At 43.3% G+C, this 22,115-nt stretch overlaps 1 protein-coding gene across 2 annotated transcripts in view; it reads right to left on the reverse strand.

Moving 5' to 3' along the window:
• Positions 1-22,115, reverse strand: part of tubgcp3 (tubulin, gamma complex associated protein 3) — a 136,075-nt gene that overhangs the window by 35,892 nt on the left and 78,068 nt on the right. For both annotated transcript variants that reach the window (XM_038818023.1, XM_038818024.1), the window contains 6 exons: positions 15,472-15,582; positions 12,667-12,778; positions 11,925-12,114; positions 8,698-8,833; positions 6,332-6,400; positions 4,731-4,866 (listed from right to left, as the gene is read on the reverse strand). In XM_038818023.1, the coding sequence (XP_038673951.1) occupies positions 4,731-4,866; positions 6,332-6,400; positions 8,698-8,833; positions 11,925-12,114; positions 12,667-12,778; positions 15,472-15,582 (754 nt within the window). The remainder of the gene's footprint in view (positions 1-4,730; positions 4,867-6,331; positions 6,401-8,697; positions 8,834-11,924; positions 12,115-12,666; positions 12,779-15,471; positions 15,583-22,115) is intronic.

The following is a 22,115-nucleotide window of genomic DNA, read 5'->3' on the forward strand; positions in this document are numbered from 1 at the left end:
AAATGTTTCTAAAAAAAAGACATCAGAGCAGAATTAGGTCACTCGGTCCATCGGGTCTTCTGCCCCATTCAATCTTGGCTGATATTTTTCTCATCCCCATAACCCTGATCCCCCTATTAATCAAGAACCTATCTATCTCTGTCTTAAAGACACTCAGAGATTTGGTCTCCACAGCCTTCTGCGGTAAAGAGTTCCACAGATTCACCACCTGAACAAATTCCTCCTCATCTCAGTTTTAAAGGATTGTTCCTTTAGTTTGATATTGTGCCCTCTGGTTCTAGATACTCGTACCAGTGGAAACAACTTCTCCACATCCACTCTATCCAGGCCACGCAGTATCCTGTAAGTTTCAGTAAGATCCCTCCTCAGCCGTCTAAACTCCGAGTACCCAGAGTCTTCAACCGTTCATCATATGACATGAGGAATGTACTCATTGAGTGAAGTATTCTAACGTTGTCCTGTGCCTCTAGACAAGCATCACCCTCTTTGTCACTAAAGGAACTCCTCCACCTCTTACAATTAATTTACCATTTACAACCTAAGAGAAAATGCTGGAAAATCTCAGCAGGTCTTGCAACATCTGTGGGGAGAGAAAAGAGCTAACATTTCAAGCTTTGACAAAGGGTCATCTGGACTCGAAACGTCAGCTATTTTCTCTCCCTACGCATACTGCCAGACCTGCTGAGATTTTCCAGCGTTTTCTCTTTGGTTTCAGATTCCAGCATCCCCAGGAATTTGCTTTTATTTACCATTTACATGCTGTGAGATTTCTGGGTTCTCTAAGGTTGACTGCCGCAGGACAGCACGGTGGTTAGCATTATGGCTTCACAGCACCAGGGTCCCAGGTTCCATTCCCGGCTTGGGTCACTGTCAGTGCGGAGTCTGCACGTTCTCCCCGTGTCTGCGTGGGTTTCCTCCGGGTGCTCCGGTTTCCTCCCACGAGTCCTGAAAGATGTGCTGTTAGGTGAATTGGACATTCTGAATTTTCCCTCTGTGTACCCAAACAGGCGCTGGAAGGTGGCGACTCGGGGTTTTTCACAGTAACTTCATTGCAATGTAAGCCTACTTGTGACAATAAAGATTATTATTATTGTTCTTTTCTCATTCTCTCTTTGCTGGTCTCATTTTCCTCTTCATCTTCCCTCGCTACCTATTGTGTTTGACCTAGTTCTTAACTGAAGAATTCATCTGACATGCATCGTACACCCACCTAATCTCAATACTAATCACACTTTAACCATCTAAATTATGATCTGAATTCCTGGGAACACAATCCTGAATTGTTTTAACGCGTCTTCAAAATATACAATGGCCACAGGACCAGTACCGAGAGCCAAGCTGCAGAACTATAACATCTGATCTGGTTACAAGTAAAGCAAGGAAAGAAACATCACAGGAAGAAGTGGAGAATGGCACCACGTTGGGTATGCTGGACCATTAATGACCCCTCTCTGACAGGGGAGCCCATGTCCAATTAGGTTGAAGTTACATTCTCCATTCTTTTCAACAATAACAGATGTCAAACCCAATCAATCAATAAAAGCCAAATACGGAGGAAAATCTGAAATAAAACTAAAAATGCTGGATATACTCAGCGGATCAGACAGAATCTGTAGAGAGAAGTGAAGTTAACATTTCAATTCGTGGTGAACTCTCATCTTTTCTGTTATGTATTTCCAACACTTTTGTTCTTATTCCAGGATCACTTTCAAATGATGTGGAGATGCCGGCGTTGGACTGGGGTGAACACAGTAAGAAGCCTTACAACACCAGGTTAAAGTCCAACAGGTTTGTTTCAAATCACTAGCTTTCGGAGCCCTGCTCCTTCCTCAGGTAAATTAAGAGGTCGGTTTCAGAAACATATATACAGACAAAGTCAAAGATGCAAGATGATTCTTTGAATGCGAGCATTTGCAGGTAATTAAATTTTTATAGATCCAGAGATAGGGGTAACCCCAGGTTAAAGAGGTGTGAATTATCTCAAGCCAGGACAGTTGGTAGGATTTTGCAAGCCCAGGCCAGATGGTGGGGGATGAATGTAATGCAACATGAATCCAAGGTCCCGATTGAGGCCATATTCATGTGTGCAGAACTTGGCTATAAGTCTCTGCTCAGTGATTCTGCGTTGTCGTGCGTCCTGAAGGGCGCCTTGGAGAACGCTTACCCGGAGATCAAAGGCTGAATGCCCTTGACTGCTGAAGTATTCCCCGACTGGAAGGGAACATTCCTGTTTGGTGATTGTCGTGCGATGTCCGTTCATTCGTTGTCGCAGCGTCTGCATGGTCTCGCCAATGTATCACACTTCGGGACATCCTTTTCTGCAGCGTAAGAGGTAGACAACATTGGCCGAGTTGATGGACGGCTTTTTATCAAATCAAATGTGTTTTGAATATAGTTTAAACCAATTAGGATTATATTGGGGTGTGATCGGATCGCTTAAGACAGATATCAGAGTATATCCATGGATGATTTGACCACCATTTTTAGTGAGGTGAAGAGACGAGAGACAGAGACTAAAGACGAGAGACTAGAAGTGAGGAGAGGAGAGAAACGGGGCGGAGAAAAGACAGGTGGAGAAAGAAAGAGACAGGAAAGAGAGAGAGAAAGTAAAGGAAGAGAATTAGAAAAGAGTTCTGTATTCCTATTTCATTTTCAGCCTTTGACTTTTAAAGTTGCGTTCAGGCTATTGTCTCAGAAGATAATTCCTGTGAATTTTTGAAGAAAATCAAATTGTCTACACCGAGTCACAGGAGTATGTACCGCGTACCTGGTGGGTGGTGTTCTCACATGTAATGGTCGATGATCTGGCACATCTTGCAGAGATTGCCATGGCAGGGTTGTGTGATGTTGTGGTTGCTGTTCGGAAGGCTGGTTAGTTTGCTGCAAACAATGGTTTGTTTAAGGTTGCGTGGTTGTTTGAAGGCAATTAGTGGGGGTGACCTTGGCAAGAATTTCATCTTCATCGATGACGTGTTGAAGGCTGCGAAGATGATGTCGTAGTTTCTCCGCTCCGGGAAAGTACTGGACGACGAAGGGTACTCTGTTGGTTGTGTCCTGTGTTTGTCTTCTGAGGAGGTCGGTGCAGTTTTTTGCTGTGGCGCGTTGGAACTGTCGATCGATGAGTCGAGGGCCATATCCCGTTCGTACGAGGGCATCTTTCAGCGTCTGTAGATGTCTGTTACGCTCCTCCTCGTCTGAGCAGATCCTGTGTATACGGAGGGCTTGTCCCAGCTTGTCTCAGCACTTCGCTTTACCACAACCCCACGGATAACCTCATGATGCTCCACTTCTCCAGCTTCCACCCTAAACACATTAAAGAAGCCATCCCCTATGGACAAGTCCTCCGTATACACAGGATCTGCTCAGATGAGGAGGAGTGTAACAGGCATATACAGACGCTGAAAGATGCCCTCGTACGAACGGGATATGGCCCTCGACTCATCGATCGACTCGTCACTGCAAAAACCGCACCAACCTCCTCAGAAGACAAACAAAGGCTCGCATTCAAAGCATTTTCTTGCATCTTTGACTTTTCCATATACATGTTTCTGGAACATACTTCTTCATTCACCTGAGGAAGGAGCAGTGCTCCAAAAGCTAGTGATTTGAAACAAACCTGTTGGACTTTGGTATTGTAAGAGTTCTTACTGTGCCCACTTTCAAATAGTTTGGAGCAGTGTTCTTCAAAGTCGGGGCGTGGGTGTGTTTCGGGAGGGTCGAGGAGCCGTTGTCCGCGGCGCTCCCGATCGCGCAAATCCCCGCGAAGCAGCCGGCTTTTCATAACGCTGGCTGAAAGTGGCCGCGAACATGTTAAAAAAAATTTGGCCGCACTGCGCATCGATAATCGGGCACGCATGCGCAGTGCGGCCGCTATGTTTCTTAAATGGTTGCAGCTTTTTATTTTACAAGTTCTGTGATGGTTTTTATTCATTTATTTTATTCTTTTGATTTTTAATTTTTTTCATTTATTTTATTCATTTTACAATTTCAGGGGGGGGTTTGTTCATTTTTTTCATTTATTTTTCTCATTTTATTTTTTATTACAAGTTCGGGGCGGGGATTTATTTGATAAAACTTTACAGGAAAAAAATGCAGAACTTTGGACAGATGGAGACTCCATACTTCCGACACCGGAAGGCTTCACCTTCATCCAACAGGTTCCATTGGAGGAGAGTGTACGAGGGCCAAAGGGACCCAAAACCATTTCCTCCATTTTTGGCAGCAGCAAATAAGGCAAGAGAAAATGGCAGGTCAGCCAGCGTGGGTCACGAAGGTTGGCCGACGTGGGTCGCGAAGGTCGGCCGACGTGGGTCGCGAAGGTCGGCCGACGTGGGTCGCGAAGGTCGGCCGACGTGGGTCGCGAAGGTCGGCTGGGTTGGGTCCCGAAGGTTGGCCGGTTGCTAAAAATGGCTCCCCGGAAAAAAAGTTTGAAGAACACTTGTTTGGAGAATAAGATTTCCATCTGCTGCTGCCCTCTGGTGGATGATTGTGAGATTACACCAACGATCCGAGCATGGATAAAGCTGAGCCTTTGTAGGACTATCCAACTAAACCACACTTCAACCATGTCTCTTGATGACATTACTGGGCTGAAACAAAGGAAAAGGCCAAACTAACAGCTTCTTTGCAATGGAGGGAAGGGAAGAGGAGGGGGGGTCGGAGGGGAGGGGAAGATGGAAGAGAGGGAGAGATGGTGCTGGGAAGGAGAAAGCTGGAAGATAAACCTGTACCTGGAATCTTTTTCAGTAATTTGGCATGACACATCTGCCCCTTCCAGATGTCAGTGAGAACATACTCCATTCGCTTTGCTCGCCAGAGAAAGTTGAATACTCTTAAATAATGGCTCATACATTCTCGAGTAAACACCTGAAATAGAAATAAAAGTTTACAAATTGTAAAAGTCCATAAACTCCCAGAGTGTGAACACTTCCTGACTTTACCAATGTGAGGGGAAGGGAGGGAGGAGGGCGGGAGGGAGGGGGGGAAGTAGGAGGGCCAGAGCGAGGCGGGAGGGGGAGACGAGGGCGGGATGGGGAGATGAGGGCGGGATGGGGAGGCGAGGGCGGGAGGGGGAGGCGAGGGCGGGAGAGGAAGGGGGGGGGGGGGGGGGGGGTCGGGGGGTGTAGGCGGCCGGGAGTGGGAAGGCAGAACGAGGGACTGAGGTAAGGCGGAGTGAAGGAATGAAGGGAGGTAGAGCAAGTGAGGGGAGGCAGAGGGGAGGAGGGGAGGCAGAGGGGAGGAGGGGAGGCAGAGGGGAGGAGGGGAGGCAGAGGGGAGGAGGGGAGGCAGAGGAGAGGAGGAGGGGGAGGCAGAGGGGAGGAGGGGGAGGCAGAGGGGAGGAGGGGAGGCAGAGGGGAGGAGGGGAGGCAGAGGGGAGGAGGGGAGGCAGAGGGGAGGAGGGGAGGCAGAGGGGAGGGGAGGAGGCCAGAGGGGAGGAGGGAGGCAGGCCGAGGAGGGGAGGCAGAGGGGAGGAGGGGAGGCAGAGGGGAGGAGGGGAGGCAGAGGGGAGGAGGGGAGGCAGAGGGGAGGAGGGGAGGCAGAGGGAGGAGGGGAGGCAGAGGGGAGGAGGGGAGGCAGAGGGGAGGAGGGGAGGCAGAGGGGAGGAGGGGAGGCAGAGGGGAGGAGGGGAGGCAGAGGGGAGGAGGGGAGGCAGAGGGGAGGAGGGGAGGCAGAGGGGAGGAGGGGAGGCGAGGGAGGAGGGGAGGCAGAGGGGAGAGGGAGGCAGAGGGAGGAGGGGAGGCAGAGGGGAGAGAGGGAGGCAGAGGGGAGAGGTGGAGGCAGAGGGGAGAGAGGGAGGCAGAGGGGAGAGGGGGAGGCAGAGGGAGAGGGAGGCAGAGGGGAGAGGTGGAGGCAGAGGGGAGGAGGGGAGGCAGAGGGAGGAGGGGAGGAGGGGAGGCAGAGGGGAGGAGGGGAGGCAGAGGGGAGGAGGGGAGGCAGAGGGGAGGAGGGAGGCAGAGGGGAGGAGGGGAGGCAGAGGGGAGGAGGGGAGGCAGAGGGGAGGAGGGAGGCAGAGGGGAGGAGGGGAGGCAGAGGGGAGGAGGGGAGGCAGAGGGGAGGAGGGGAGGCAGAGGGGAGGAGGGGAGGCAGAGGGGAGGCAGAGGGGAGGAGGGGAGGCAGAGGGGAGGAGGGGAGGCAGAGGGAAGGAGGGGAGGCAGAGGGAAGGAGGGGAGGCAGAGGGGTGTAGAGGGAAGGAGGACAGGCACAGTGAGGGTGGGAGGTGTGGAGGGGGAGGGAAGGGAGGCAGAGGAAGAGGAATCGGGGGAGGTTGGGAGGCGAGAGGTAGGGATGGAGGGAATGGGCAGGAATGCATGGGATGAGGGAGAGGACTTACTGTTGCAATGGGGCCATCAACATGATAATCCAAACTGAAAACATCCCATCCTGTATCTCCAGCTGATATCTGGAAAAGAGGAAGAGGAGAGTAAATGGCAGAGCCATTGTTCCCTTCAATTTCTCAAAGTGCGTGACACACTTGTGGCAGTGTGCTGTCTGTTTATGGTTCCCTCGTAGCCACAGGTGTGTGCATCTTGCATCTTAACAGCAACACAGGTTGCATGAGGCACAAGGTGTTTGTCGCATGGTACATTGTGGAATACCTGCTACTGGTGGCAGTCAATGTGGAAAATGGCTCCAGTACTTGTAGCTAATGAATTGGACCCAAAATATCGCATCAGCTTCTTCTGCTTTGAGCAGACCACCATCATACTGGTGTCAAAGAACCAGGCAATGTGCCTCAACAGCTACCGAGCGGGGGGACTTGATATCCATCATTATGAAGTACTTTGCAAGATTGGTCATGAGACACATAACTCCATACTCCCAGACTGCCTACATCCACTGCAATTCGCATACCACCGCCACCGGTCCACAGCAGACACTAACTCCCTGCCCCTACACTCATCCCTGGAGCACTCCTGTTCATTGACTACAGCACCATAATCCCAGCCAAGCTCATATCAAAACTCCAAAACCTAGAGCTTGGCTCCTTCTTCTGCAACTGGATCCTCAACTTCCTGGCCCATAGACCACAATCAGTAAGGACAATCAACAACACCTACTCCACGATAGTTCCCAATACTGGGCCCTGCAAAGCTGCGTACTCAGGCCCTACTAAACTCCCTACTAATCTACAGGTTTGCTGATGACACGGCCGTAGTGGATCTCAAACAGCGATGAGTCAGAGTACAGGTGGGAGATAGGAAGCCTAGTGGAGTGGTGTAACGGCAACAATCTCTCCCTCAATGTCAGCAAAACTAAAGAGCTGGTCAGTGACTTCAGGAAGCAAAGTATTGCACACACCCCTGTCTGCATCAACGGAGCCAAGGTAGAGATGGTTGACAGCTTCAAATTCCTAGGTGTGCACATGTCTGGAACTGAAGGGCACTGCACTCCACGTACTTCACCTGATGTCTGTGTCTATGTATTTACATTATGTATTTATTGTATGTCCTATGTCCTAGGGGCTGGTTTAGCACACTGGGCTAAATCGCTGGCTTTTAAAGCAGACCAACAGCACGGTTCAATTCCAGTACCAGCCTCCCCGAACAGGCGGCGGAATGTGGCGACTAGGGGCTTTTCATAGTAACCTCTGAGGCCTACTCGTGACAATAAGCGATTTTCATTTCATGTTTTTCATGTGCGGAACTGAAGGGAACAGGCTATTTCGGATAGGTTAAAGGGTAATTAATTTAGCCATATTAATGTAAATACTAAAGCCCAGTTTAAAATCCATTTTAAAATGAATTCCATCATAAAACATCAAGCATAATTTAGATTACAAAAACACACGGCTTGCAGGATTTGCAGTGGCAAAGCACAGAATTTTAAACATCTAAAAGCTAGCTAAAGCTTATGCAACATTTTACTGAAAAGTTAAATTGACATTATAAACTGTCCATTGTTCTAATGAACAAAACTGCAAAAGTTATGCAGCCATACCACAATCTGATCAAGGTCACCATGACTACATGAACCCACCATTGTTCAGAATACAGATAATAGTGTAGTCAGCAGTGAAATCTAGAATTGATTAAAAGAATATATCACATTCCAACACAGGACAAGCATCTAAAAAGCAACATGTGTTCAGAATGATTGACATTATTAATGATTGAGAACTGACCATCTAACCAAATGCATTTGAGACCCATCCAAGCCAATCAGCACATTGCAGGGGTAGGGACAGATGGAGTCAGACTGATAACATCCTCTTTAAACATAGAGATCCGGGCAGACAATTTCACCCAGGATCACTCTATACCTTTTACCTCACTATTCGCTATCCTTATTTCGTATTTCACATTTCCAATCTAACTCTTAAAGTCTGGGCAAGCTGTTTTGCTTCGAGCAAGAAACCGTTACTGTATTTTAAAAGTTATATCTGTTTGTAAACCATTAAGCCAATTATATTATATCTCTTTAAGTCTTTTGCTGGCAAGGGCTTTATTGAGAATATTTCATTTGTAACCACAAGAAGATTTCAGTCTCTCAATTATAATCAATAGACACAACAAAAGATTTTTATTTCGCATCCGAGAAGTGTAACTTAAATTTCTACTAAGTTTTAAAGTGTATACGAGACTACACTTAAACCGCACGGTTGATTATCTTCCAAAATTAATTTTCAAAAAAAAAATCAAAACCTGTTCCCGCAATAGGTTGGACAAGCCTGCTTTACGCACATTCATTATTCATTACCTCCAGGAGTCGAACATCCAGACGTTTAAGAATCTCCGGACTATCAAACTGCGCATTAGTGGCTCTCACAGCTGTTTCAAGGATTCCAGTCAGATTATGCTGATACAACGTTGAGGCTGATCGCGCCAGTTCTGGCCTATAACACAACAATGAGACTATATAAATGAACATTGGGGAAAAAAAACACCATAACAATTTTAATTTAAATATGATTATTGTCATGGCACATCTGACTAACTTCACAGAACTTTAGAGCTCAAGTAACTACAAACAAGTTTCATACACACAATTCTGGTTTGGTCACATGGTGAAGTATGAGAGACTCAGATTATAGAGAAACATAAAAAAAATAGGAACAGGTGACCATTCAACCCTTTGAGCCTGTTCCCCCATTCATTATGATCATGGCTGATCATTCAACTCAGTGACCGGTTCCTGCTTTCCCTCCATATCCTTTGATGCCTGTAGACCCAAGAGGTATATTTAACTCCCACGATTAGATCAGGCGTTGCCTGATTCGCCAGGAGTCCAGCTAAATCGATTGAAGTCATCTGCAGCCCACATAACAGATTCTTCTCCATTACCAATAACTCTTGACCTTCCTAGTCTCAGGCAGAATCAAATCATTTTACCATCTTGGAGACCTGTTCTATTTCAACTTGAGTTTCTAACCCCATCCCACCTCAGTGACCTGCCTCAGCCATTTGTGGCTGAAACCGTGACCAATCTTTTCCTGATCCAGCCTGCTTTACCTCCAGAGGTCACTGCTCTGATGCTCTCCCTGCCATCCTCCTTTTCCTGCAGATGTTAGCTCATCCAAAAGTCCTTCTGATACATCCCATCACATACGGAGTCTCATTGCCCCATGACCCCAGTTCTCATCAGCTTACATTGATTCCCAAGACACCAAGTCCAAAATTAATATTCTCATCCTTATGCTTTGACCTGTTCATGTTTTCACCTCCAATGTTCCAATCGCTCCCAAAGTCTCTTTGCCAAACCATTAGGATAGTGTCTTGGACCTCAAGACATCCCGACAACACATACTCACTCCTCCTAATTTCTCCATGTTTGGTTCAGCATTAAATTATTGCTGATTAAATTTCTGTAAATTAGGAAAATTCCCAAAGTTCTTTCAAAGCGCTATATAAATGTTGTTTTGATGATTGATCTAGTGATGAATTATCACCCAGACCTTTGACTAAAAGGACAGCATATGAGCTACTCGGCATAACTTGTGTTTTTGTTCATTTTGAAATCCAGCTCAGATATGCCTAAAGTAATCCTATGCACATTTGAGGGAAATCCACAACCATCATAATCAGAGCATTCTGTATTTAAAATAATCCAAACTTACTCTACGAGAGAATTTCTATTGCCCCTCTGTCGCTCTGATAAACTTGCTCATCTCTGTCCATTAAATTCTGACAGGTGTAATCTCTCTCTCTTCATCTTTCCCATCTACCAATCAAGTGCAAGTGTGCCATGGAAATCTGTGTGAGTTACAAAGTGTGATGAAATCTAGTGAATATGAGAAAATGTTAATCTCACTTTCTAGGGACACAAAATGACTTTGGGGGCAGTCTGATTAAAGTTTACAACACAGTAAGAAGTCTTACAACACCAAGTTAAAGTCCAACAGGTTTGTTTCAAATCACTAGCTTTCGGAGCCCTGAGGAAGGAGCAGTGCTCCGAAAGCTAGTGATTTGAAACAAACCTGTTAAGACTTTAACCTGGTGTTGTAAGACTTTTTACTGTTCTCATTCCAGTCCAATGCCGGCATCTCCACATTAAAGTTTACAAGATTATGACGGGAACTAAGAAAACTGATTAAACAAATCTTTTACTATGTTGGAGGATTTGAATATAAGTTAAAAGCAAAGGGAAAACTAGTGAAGAAGTGAGGTGGATCTTGCTCATCTAGAGAATATCATAAAATTTACAGTGCAGAAGGAGGCCACTCGGCCCATCGAGTCTGCACCGGCTCTTGGAAAAAGCACCCTACCGAGGTCAACACCTCCCCCATCCCAATAACCCAGTAATCCCACCCAACACTAAGGGCAATTTTGGACACTAAGAGCAATTTATCATGGCCAATACACCTAACCTGCACATCTTTGGACTGTGGGAGGAAACCTGAGCACCCGGAGGAAACCCACGCACACGGGGAGGATGTGCAGACTCCTCACAGACAGTGACCCAGGAATCAAACCTCGGACCCTGGAGCTGTGAAGCAATTGTGCTATCCATATGTAACATGTGGAACAGTTACCATAATATCCTTTTGAAGTGAATAATATAAATCTGTTGAAAATGGCTTGCATAGTTGACTGAAAGGAGAGGGGATTGAGGGATGCATTGAAACTATGAGACTGATTTATGAAAATGGGATACATTTGTTTGATAAATATGCTCACGTAATTCTCTTAAAGTTGGATTTGAGGTTATTGAGGCAAGGTGTAGACGACTGTTTAATTCTGCAGAATACAAATAACTCCAATCCCTTGGGAATTCATTGTCTGAACTCAGTCCACCGGGACTCAATAACGTGACCAACATCACACTAAAAATCTAGGTATTTTACTCAATTGGGAAATATTCCCAAGTCCTTTCCTCAGACAAGTTTCACCTTTTGGTTGAATAGCCATTTCCTCTCAAATAGCAGATCAGGGGTTCCCCCCCCTAAAGGTTAACCAAAGCATCCCTGATTTCCTGCTTGAAATTGACGTGCTGATAGAATTACTGCAATTTAGTGAATTGGCAGATGCCCTGGACATGAGCCTGTTAATACACTCTGACCTGTCTGAAATTTAGTCACGATTCTCTCAAGTCTCACGGTGAGGGGCCTCACGGTAGCATGGTGGTTAGCATCAATGCTTCACAGCTCCAGGGTCCCAGGTTCAATTCCCGGCTGGGTCACTGTCTGTGTGGAGTCTGCACGTCCTCCCCGTGTGTGCGTGGGTTTCCTCCGGGTGCTCCGGTTTCCTCCCACAGTCCAAAGATGTGCGGGTTAGGTGGATTGGCCATGCTAAATTGCCCGTAGTATAAGGTTAATGGGGGGATTGTTGGGTTACGGGTATACGGGTTACGTGGGTTTAAGTAGTGTGATCATTGCTCGGCACAACATTGAGGGCAGAAGGGCCTGTTCTGTGCTGTACTGTTCTATGTTCTATGTCTATCAAACTTCATAAATATATTGTGGTAATGTGAGAGCGCCTAGTACTCACTTCAGCAAGTCCATAAGGTGTCGAACAAAATCTCCTTGACCTAACAGCAAGTAACGGCGCACAGCCTTAATGTGCTCCAGTAAATGGTAATTCTGGTTGAGAACATCCAGCAGATATTTGCTGGTCTTGTGATAAGCTGCATCAATCTTTTCTTGAAAAGCACCTTCCAAATCAGTGAACAGTTCAGCAGCTAGAATGAAATGAACAAAACAAAAATCATCAAGCGCATCAATATATTTGTGTCTGATAAGTTATATATTAATTTACAGTAATCTAATGGATCATCACCCCCTTGAATATAAATACTTTTCCAACCACAAGAACCTCAAGTGCCATCTAACAACTAAGTATTCTCACAGCAAATGGATGATCCACTTTTACACACTAACCATCTGACTTAGTTTTCAACTTATTTAATCGGGATATCATGCTAATTCGTGATTGTTCAGAGATCAAATTCGTATGAGTTTATGTATCAGTTAATAAGACAAAATATTCGATCTCAGAAATAAGGCTATCAGTCATAAAATGTTCCAGCAGAGAAATCAAACCCACCCAGTGTATACTTGCATATTTTTCTAGTTTGCCTCGCTTTAATATGATTAGTTGCATATGAAGGGTAAGCAAATGAGAAAATTTATGAATTTCGATGTTATCACTTTCAAATTCATTATTATGCAGCCTACAAAGCAGACAAAATTATTCAAAATAATCCAGGTTCAGGTAAGTATAATACTTTTACCATCTTTTGGTGAAACGGCAGATTTTGTCACAGCCATCATCATTTTAGCTGTTGGAGTTCGGTCCTGACATACTTGATGCAAGAAATTGATAGATTTGCCAATCAAAAGTACCTGAGACCAAAATAAATGTTAAAATATATTTTTAATATTAAAAAGGAACAAAAATACCAACTGGTTTCTAAAACATTCCAGAATCAGCGCTAGAAAGACAGGGTCAATTAGCAGACTAAAATACTTTCCCAAAACTAGGTAATAGTTGTAGGTGCCTTCAATTAAAATTAAAATAGTTTTTCAAATCAACTAACCTTTGAAAGAATGCCCTGCAGTCATATTTCAGCAAAACAAACACTCTTTGCTGAGTGAGACGAGATCTTCTTCAGTCACCAACAAATAATACTTCAGAATGCTCCTTGGATGTTGGTGGAATTCTTGTTTGGACATAAACTGAAAACAATGTTTATGCCAATGGGGCCCTTGAATAAAATGGGCTCCCAAAAGTTCTCAAGCTGCTGTTGAATTTGTTGAATTCAGGTTTACTGGCTCCTGCAATAGGTGGCATCTCTGACAACACAGCACTCCCCAGTGCCATCAATCTGCACCTGGAGTGAGGCACGGATTGATTCAGACCTCAAAGTGTTACCAACCAAGTCAAACTCAAACTCCAGCATTACTTTAGTGAAGACCTTTTGAGAAATGACATTCTGAAGCAGTTTAAGTTGAGGCCGCGCAATAAACATCCCCAGGCAGTTTAGTATGGGCCACACCGCTGCACGGAGGTCTTTTTTATTAATTCATTTACAAGATGTACTGGCAGTCACATTTATTGCCCAACCCAAATTTCCCGTAAGAACAAAATGTTGACAACGGAGTAGTTTGCTACGGCAGTTAAGAGTTAACTACATTTCTGTTGATGTTGGCCCAGAGTCACATATGGGCCAAATAATGACATTAGTGAACGAGTTGGGTTTTAATGACACTCCGGTAGTTGCATAGTTATGGTCTGGCAGGTGCAATAGAAACTAAATCCAAAAGGGAAACTTGGCAAGCTATCACAACTCTTTCCTTTTTGTATTTTATCACAAGAAGATACATGTACATACATCAGAAACCACAACTTTTAATAATACTTTTGGAGATTTTAAATATTAAAACATGTATTAACAAAGGAAACTTAAAACACACAAGATTGCATTTACACGGTTAAAATTAGTCTTAAAGAGCATTACTCCCAAAAAGATTTCCTATTTGGTTAGACTCACTAACAAATACCCTTTAGAAACAATCCCTTATAGGTGTTTAATATATAAATAAATATACAGTAATATTACACGGCAATTGCACTTTCGTTGTAGGAGAGATACTTCACAGGGCTTATCTCTCGCTCTCACTCTACTGCAAAAAAATAGTTTACACTTTTAAACAAAACTTTGCTTCTGGGAAAACAGATTTGTTTCTGGATTGGCTGAAAACGGATTCATTTTACTTCTTCAGTTTGGTCACCAGCACAGAACACTCCAGGAGGTTTTACGGGATCACTCCTCCTACACAGCTGTCACAATTCCCCTGAAGTATACTTTTGCCTCTTTCATGTTTGAGTTGATGTAAATGAGTAAATCTTGTAAATAAATGAATAAGAAAATCTTTTTTGTAGTTACGTGGCCCATACAAAATTGCCTAGAGAGGTTTATGGTGCAGCATCAACTTAAGCTGCTATTATTTCTCAAAAGGTTTATTTGAGCTTATTTAAAGCTCGACCTTCCCAGAATAAAACATTTTTCATGTATGCCCTATTACCACCACTTTCAGGTAAAATAACATTTACCTCGCCTTATGCATTTATGACCTTTTCCAAATTGCAAACAACTTTTTATTTCCCTTTGAATATTAACAGAGGACAGCAAACCCTCTTTACCTCCTAATGCAAACTTCTATCCAAATCTTATATTTGGAAAAGATTCAACTTGACTATATTTACTTCAACTGCATGTCTTTCACAGCTAGAATTTTTGAATCTCCTGAACCTTGCATTCATTGTCTTCAAATTAATTATTCTCACACACACCACCCCCCTCAAAATGTTAAACATAATACCCTCTTTCTTCATATGGTCAAGATGTTCCATAGTAGCGCAGCTTTTTAATTCAAGACTTATTTTGTTAATTGAATTCAAATTCCCCAACAGCCGTGATGGGATTTGAACTCTCATCACCAGATTTTTAATCCACATCTCTAGATTATTAGTCTAGTAACAGAATCACTACATTACCATGCACACAGTTAAATGGTGTGTTCTGGTTCACAAAATAGTTCTGGAACCATTTTGATTCTAATGGGCACCTTTTGAATTGGCCTAATCGCATTCTACACATTTCAGAGAAGAATTCAAAAGCAACGTGGAGAAGGAGGAAATAGTTCCCAGCATCCTCTGGACAATCCAGTGTTACACAGCCAACACATTATTTTTGGAAGTTAAGCCAATTCTTGTTTTGTAGGCTATTTGCATAGCAAGAAATCGACCATCAAGTGAAATGAATGACCAGTTACTAATGTTGGTTGAAGGGGAAATAATGAACAACAGACCTCTTTTCAAATAATACAACAAAATCTTTATAGCCACCCAAACACAGAGTCTAGGACAGAACTGAACACTGTCTCCAGCTGAGAGGACAGTAGTGATCAAAGCACCTGCAGCATTCACAGCTTAATCAGGATTTTGTTTATTAAGTTTTCTGCTAAGATACAGAAATTCCCAAGTAAAAATAAATCCCTGGCATTAAATATTAGTATAATTTCTGATAAATCACCTTTCTGGCCTTGTCCATTGTGATGAAGGAAGGAATCATTGACTTTCTCAGGGTATATTTGTCGTGCCATAATCTGTCAGCCTTCACTGTTGGATCGGAAGCTACAAAAAACTTGAACAATAATGAGAGAAGGCATGACATACTGAGCAATGATAATACTTCAACATACAAGTATAACAGTGCAACATTCTATTAATCACTGATGCCTAAACACCTTCACAAACTGTGTTTACTAAAGCTCTTATTGCACAATTATGCTCAACACACACCGTTTAAAATTCTGATTATATTTTTTGGGTGGCACGGTAGCACAGTTGTTTCACAGTGCCAGGGTCCCAGGTTCGATTCCTGGCTTGGGTCACTGTCAGTGCGGAGTCTACACGCTCTGCCCGTGGCTGCGTGGGTTTCCTCCGGGTGCTCCGGTTTCCTCCAAGTCCTGAAAGACGTGCTGTTAGGTAATTTGGACATTTTGACTTCTCCCTCTGTGTACCCGAACAGGTGCCGGAATGTGGTAACTAAGGGCTTTTCACAGTAACTTCATTGCAGTGTTAATTTACGCCTACTTGCGACAATAAAGATAATTATTAATTGGTGGAAAATTACACAAGTCAATCATTCACCAACATTCAAAGTGTGTAGGGAACAAATGCAGATCAGTTAACCTCACTCCAAAGGCATTTCATTCTCTTCTACGTTAATGGATAAAATAAAGATGGATCTCAATATCTTTCCATCGTCAAGGAGGCTAATAAAAGCCACATAACTATTTCAACATCGTCAGACACTAACCCAGGGTGGCTGCAGCTCAGCAAATGCAAACTTTTGTTCTTATGTTAGTCAATTGTAAAAGGCTGAGATTTCCAAATTTATTTTACATCATCCACTAAGTGCTACTGTTCACTGTAATAGCTACAATTCCAATTCAATCAGCATTCGCTTAAAAACCATTTGAGATCATTCGATTGAATATTAATGGATTCCAAAAAGTACAAAGAAAAACAAATTAACAACATAATGGTTTGGTGGCAAAAGTCCAAAGATGAGACGCAACTCTGAAAATTAATAATTTCCAAGGTCAGGAAGAGGACAATTGTAGCTGCTGTGAGGGAGTGAGAAAGGAGCAATCTACGGGATTTGGGATAGGACACAGGACATCCTCATCTGTACTTATCTTGGTTTCACATACGATTTTCTGTATTGCTCTTATATTGCACACTCTCTCCTTCATTCAGATAATACAATATGATATAATTAACAGGTCGGAGCTTTAGGTCAGTTTCAACAGCACTCAAAATAAGCGAGTAGATATAGGCTTTGTCAATATAAGCCTACTTGTGATAATGATAAAGATTCTTCTTCTTCTTCTTATTAAGTGGTGTTTCACTTGCACTGTCTCCAATTTGGTCCACTGCATTCGCTGCTCCCAATGAAATCTCCTTTACATTGGGGAGACTAAACGCAGACTAGGTGACCACTTTGCAGAACACCTTGGCTTAGTCTGTAAGCACCGTGACAACCTTCCTGTTGCCCACCATTTTAACTCAGCAGCTTGCTCTCATGGCAACATCTTGCTCTATGGCGAACTGCAATGCCCCGGTGAAGACCAATGCAGGTTGGAGGAGCAGGATCTCATCTTCTGATTAGGCCTAAGGAGGCAAGCTGTCCACTCCCCTGTAACATGCTGCGCAATTTGTCTTCCAGATAGGTTAATGAAAGAGAGAATATTAATTGAGGGGTCGTCATGGGATTTACCAATGTGTTCCAATCTACAAAGTTAAGATAAAAAGTCATTATGCCAGTGGGATGTTACTATTGGAGTAGCTCCTAATTTGCCTACCCAAGGGATAGATTTTATGCTAGGAAATGATCAGGCAGGTTCAAGAATTGTTGCTTCTTCGAGAGTGTTGGAGGAATTGGTGGAGGCGAGAAAAACAGATATTGCAGGAGGAACATGTGGGATTGTTTTTAGACTGTGATAATTAGGTTACAGCTCATAAGATTAGGTAGGAAGGAGGAGAATCTTGGAGGAAGCTGGTTTCGTAACTCAGTTATCTGGGACTATTCTAGAGAGGTTAAGTAAGGAGGAGACTTTGAAAGTGATGAGGCTGATACGTTTTGTCCATCTTCCTTCATTGAGGCAGATGTGATGAATGTGAAATTGTTATATATTTGTGACAGTAATGTTATTTTAAAAAAAACTAGTTTAAAACATACATAGGCAGGATGTCTGCGAAAGCTAATTAAAGAGTCCTAAAAGGTGAGGTAATCATTCATTCCAACCACTTACTTGGTTACAGATAAAGGGCTGATGGAACATTTATATTTTTGATAGTTCCCTGGAGTGTAGATAATTTGAGGCATTGTATTTAGTCCTGGCTAAGCAGGTCATGGAACTTACTGCAATACAGGTGATCTAATTAATGGGAGGATACAGGTATGTCTGTAGCTCTGTTGTAAGATTTTAAGCAGAACAGCAGTTTGCCACAGAATTCAAGTCTGACAAAACAGAAGTGTACTGTATCTGCTCTTGAAAGGACCTATCTCCAAAAGTCTCTATACACAGCTAAGCAAGTAACCTGCTTTGTTAACTTTATTTACAAGTGGCATTTGGGTTGCTTAATTTGAGTTAGTAGCAGATGTAGTCAGCAAGTTCAGGTTTACCCTTTTATTTAAGAACTGTTTAACTGGTAATTGTGAAGCTATTTCTTTGGTGTTAATGTGGTTAATTCTGTGTTTAAATTATATTTTGTTTTAACATAAGATATATGGGCAGCACGGTAGCATGATGGTTAGCATAAATGCTTCACAGCTCCAGGGTCCCAGGTTCGATTCCCGGCTAGGTCACTGTCTGTGTGGAGTCTGCACGTCCTCCCAGTGTGTGAATGGGTTTCCTCCGGGTGCTCCGGTTTCCTCCCACAGTCCAAAGATGTGCGGGTTAGGTGGATTGGCCATGCTAAATTGCCCGTAGTGTCCTAAAAAGTAAGGTTAAGGGGGGGGGGTTGTTGGGTTACGGGTATAGGGTGGATACGTGGGTTTGAGTAGGGTGATCATTGCTCGGCACAACATCGAGGGCCCGAAGGGCCTGTTCTGTGCTGTACTGTTCTATGTTCTATAGCCATTGGTCAGAGTTATCACTCCTGGAATAGATCCTTTTCTCTCAGTTTTACAAACAGAAAGATTGTTTGGGGTTCTCAACTGGTATCGGAACAAAAGTTGGGGTCTGGTCCAGTATCTTAACACAGATTCTGATTTGCAACAGGCAGCATATTCTGGGGAGGAATCAGAAACGGCTCCAGAATGTTATTATCTAAAGCAGTGCTGCTCAAAGTGTGGTACGCGTACCGGTGCCGGTACGCGAGCCATCGTCTGCCGGTACTTGGGAGTGTTTCCAGAAAAGAAAGAGACAGTAATCCTGGATTGGCTTGTTTCGCTTACCGGTCCCTGGCACATTGAAAAAAAAACTGCTGGTATGCCACATCAGATAGTTTGAGATGCACTGATCTAAAGGATGATACATTGATGAGGAAATGGAGACAGTCTCAAATAACAGATGAGGAATGGACAGATGCTCATCACACTTTAGCCCTTCAAGGTTATCATAGAGAGGTTTTACACATTACTCCTTGGGAAATAAAAAAAGCCAAGCTACAAAAATGAAACTTTTTTAATGGCCAGGCTAACACAAAGCGGTTACATTCTGTCAGACATGTCACCTGCATCAAATATTTCGGAAACCCCAACCATTAACTGAACCAGCACCGCTGATTCTTATACCAGCTTTTGATAAACCATTTCAAAATGAAAAAAAAATGAAAATCGCTTATTGTCACGAGTAGGCTTCAATGAAGTTACTGTGAAAAGCCCCTAGTCGCCACATTCCGGCGCCTGTTCGGGGAGGTTGCTACAGGAATCGAACCGTGCTGCTGGCACACTCTTCGCAGACTGTCTGGGACCCAAAACCAAAAACAGGATTCAGTATTATAATAACCAGACCACAAAGCAGGTAGTTGAATGTATTTTTTTTTTTTATAAAGGAACTTCTTAATATCAATAAATTAATGTAAATAAATAACAAAGTTTGACAATAACAGTAATTCAGTTATTGGGAGCTCTCGTAAAACAGGTCTTGCTTACAGATCACTTCTTGCAGACTGCAAAAGCTCACCCAATGCTCTCACATGCTCAGAATCCTCAACGACACCAGGAAAACAATTATATAGGAGAAAGGGTTATAAGAACATTACAATGTTCAGCACCATTCGCAACTCCTCAGAGAATGAAGCAGTTCATATTCGTTTGCAGCAAGACCAGCTGGGAAGAGCTTGAAATTGAAGCTTAGGGTGGAGCAATTGTGATAAAACTACCAGAGAGTCTTGTACAGGAATCGGGCCAGTAAAAACTTCTAATTCAAGGCTCAAAGCTGTATTACCCTCACAGGGGGGTGAAAGCGCCACCTAGTGGTAGAAAATCAGAAGTGCACGGATCTGAGCATCCTCTGTACAGCACCATCTGGAAACCAGCAATGAGAATTGTACTGACCTGAAACTCTTAAGGTAAAACACCATCAAATGGTCAAAGGACGGAATTGCGTCAACCTAAACCTCTTGAGTAAATCTATTTCCCAGAGGCGACAATCACAGTGGTGAAGACTCATCTCAAACCTACGCTTTAATCCCCGTTTTTTTTAAATTCCCCACCAACCCTTACCTTGTGTATGTCTGGGTAGAGGGTGAGGCAGGGATTTAGGATTAGGTAGTTTGGTGTACCGTTACCCTGTTATTTCTTTATATATTCACCTTTTCCTCTTTTTATTAATAAACAGTTTGCTAATGTTTTACTTATAACTTTGATGTCTGTAACTCATTGGAGCAATCAAGGGCTAAAGACCTTCAGAAAACAAAAATTATTTGTTAATTCACTTATGTTGGGACTCCGGGGTCTGTGGGGCTGGAATTGACCGTGCACTCATCCAGCGTGTCGTAACAATTATGCGATTAGTTCAGCAGACAGAATGAAATATCAACAAATGTCTCACTTCAATATGCAAAAGCAATATTATGATGGCGAGGATAGTCATGAGAAGAATATATTCACAGTACTAGTACGAGGTAAGGAGTGAAAGGTCAAAGAGGAATCAAAAGTTGAAAATTCTAAAGTTAACCCTCCAGTAATCGGATTGCATAATACGGAGGAGTTGAACATTTGGATAAGATACAACATTACTTTTCAGAGGAGTATCAGGGTGACGTATCCAAGCTGTTGGAAGCAAATTAGTCAATATAATTATAATTATAAATTGATTATTGTCACGAGTAGGCTTCAATGAAGTTACTGTGAAAAGCCCCTAGTCGCCACATTCCGGCGCCTGTCCGGGGAGGCTGGTACGGGAATCGAACCGTGCTGCTGGCCTGCTTGGTCTGCTTTAAAAGCCAGCGATTTAGCCGAGTGAGCTAAACCAGCCCAGCAATATGTATGGACAAGCCAAGGAGAACTTTTTAGCTATGCATGATGTTGATACAGGAAATGCTCTATCGATGAAACAACATCCTTATTGAATTCACCCTAAAAAATTAGCTCCAGTAAGGCAAGAGATAAAATTTATGTTGGACAATGATATTATTGAGCAAAGTGAGAGCAGCCAGTGCCTTCTAGTAGTGATGGTGCCGAAACCAGATAGATCAGAACGATTTTGTATTGATAATAGGAAAGTCAACGTTGTGACAAAAGCAGATTCAGATCCAATTCCACAGTTAGGAAGATTGCATTGATAAAATGCAGACTTTGTGACTACGGTTGACTTGCTAAAGGGTTATGCGCCAGCTTCCATTAACGTATCAAGTTTAGGAAATATCTGCATTTGTAATCCCGAGTGGACTGTATCAATGTAAAGGTGTGCCATTTGGAGTGAGGAATGCACTAGCTACATTCCAAAGATTAATATGGTAATTAAAAGGATTATGCAACTGTGTTGTATAATCGATGATTTGGTGATCAACAGTAAAAACCCGAGAGGAACCCAGGCACGCAGTTCGACTGGCTTCAAAAAGGAAATTTCAGGATGCATTTGGTGAAAAGGGAATTTGCTAGAGCTGAAGTAACTTATTTGGGGCGCAATGTGGAACAAGACCAAGCATTACCCAAAGAAGTAAAAGTCAAGAATTCTGGACTTTCCTATTCCCAGAACTGAATGGGAAATTTAAAAAGAAAATGCTGGAAAATCTCAGCAGATCTGGCAGCATCTATAGGGAGAGAAACGAGCTGACATTTCGAGTCTAGATGACTCTTTGTAAATGGGAAATTCTACGGTTTCTAGGAATGAGTAGTGTTCCACATTTCAGCACTGTAGTGCTTCCCCTTCCTTGTTAAATAAAGACAGCAAGTTCCATGATGCAAAAGTCTTGCCAACTGCTTGATTGACAGCTCCTGGATCACTTCAAGAACAATTAAGTGCTTTCCAATCAGCTCCCTTCACAGTTGAGTGATTTTTAAGTGGTCAGCTAGAAATTGAGAGCACTTAGTTCTGTTTGAAGTGCTCCAGGAGCTGTCAATCAAAGCTTGATGTTTATAAACATTGCGGTTAAAGCACTTGAGTTACACAAGCATGAAGGAAGATGAATGGAACAATGCTGACAGCTGTTGTGTGC

Source organism: Scyliorhinus canicula, chromosome 14 (assembly GCF_902713615.1).
Source record: "Scyliorhinus canicula chromosome 14, sScyCan1.1, whole genome shotgun sequence".
Classification (NCBI taxonomy): Eukaryota; Metazoa; Chordata; class Chondrichthyes; order Carcharhiniformes; family Scyliorhinidae; genus Scyliorhinus; species Scyliorhinus canicula.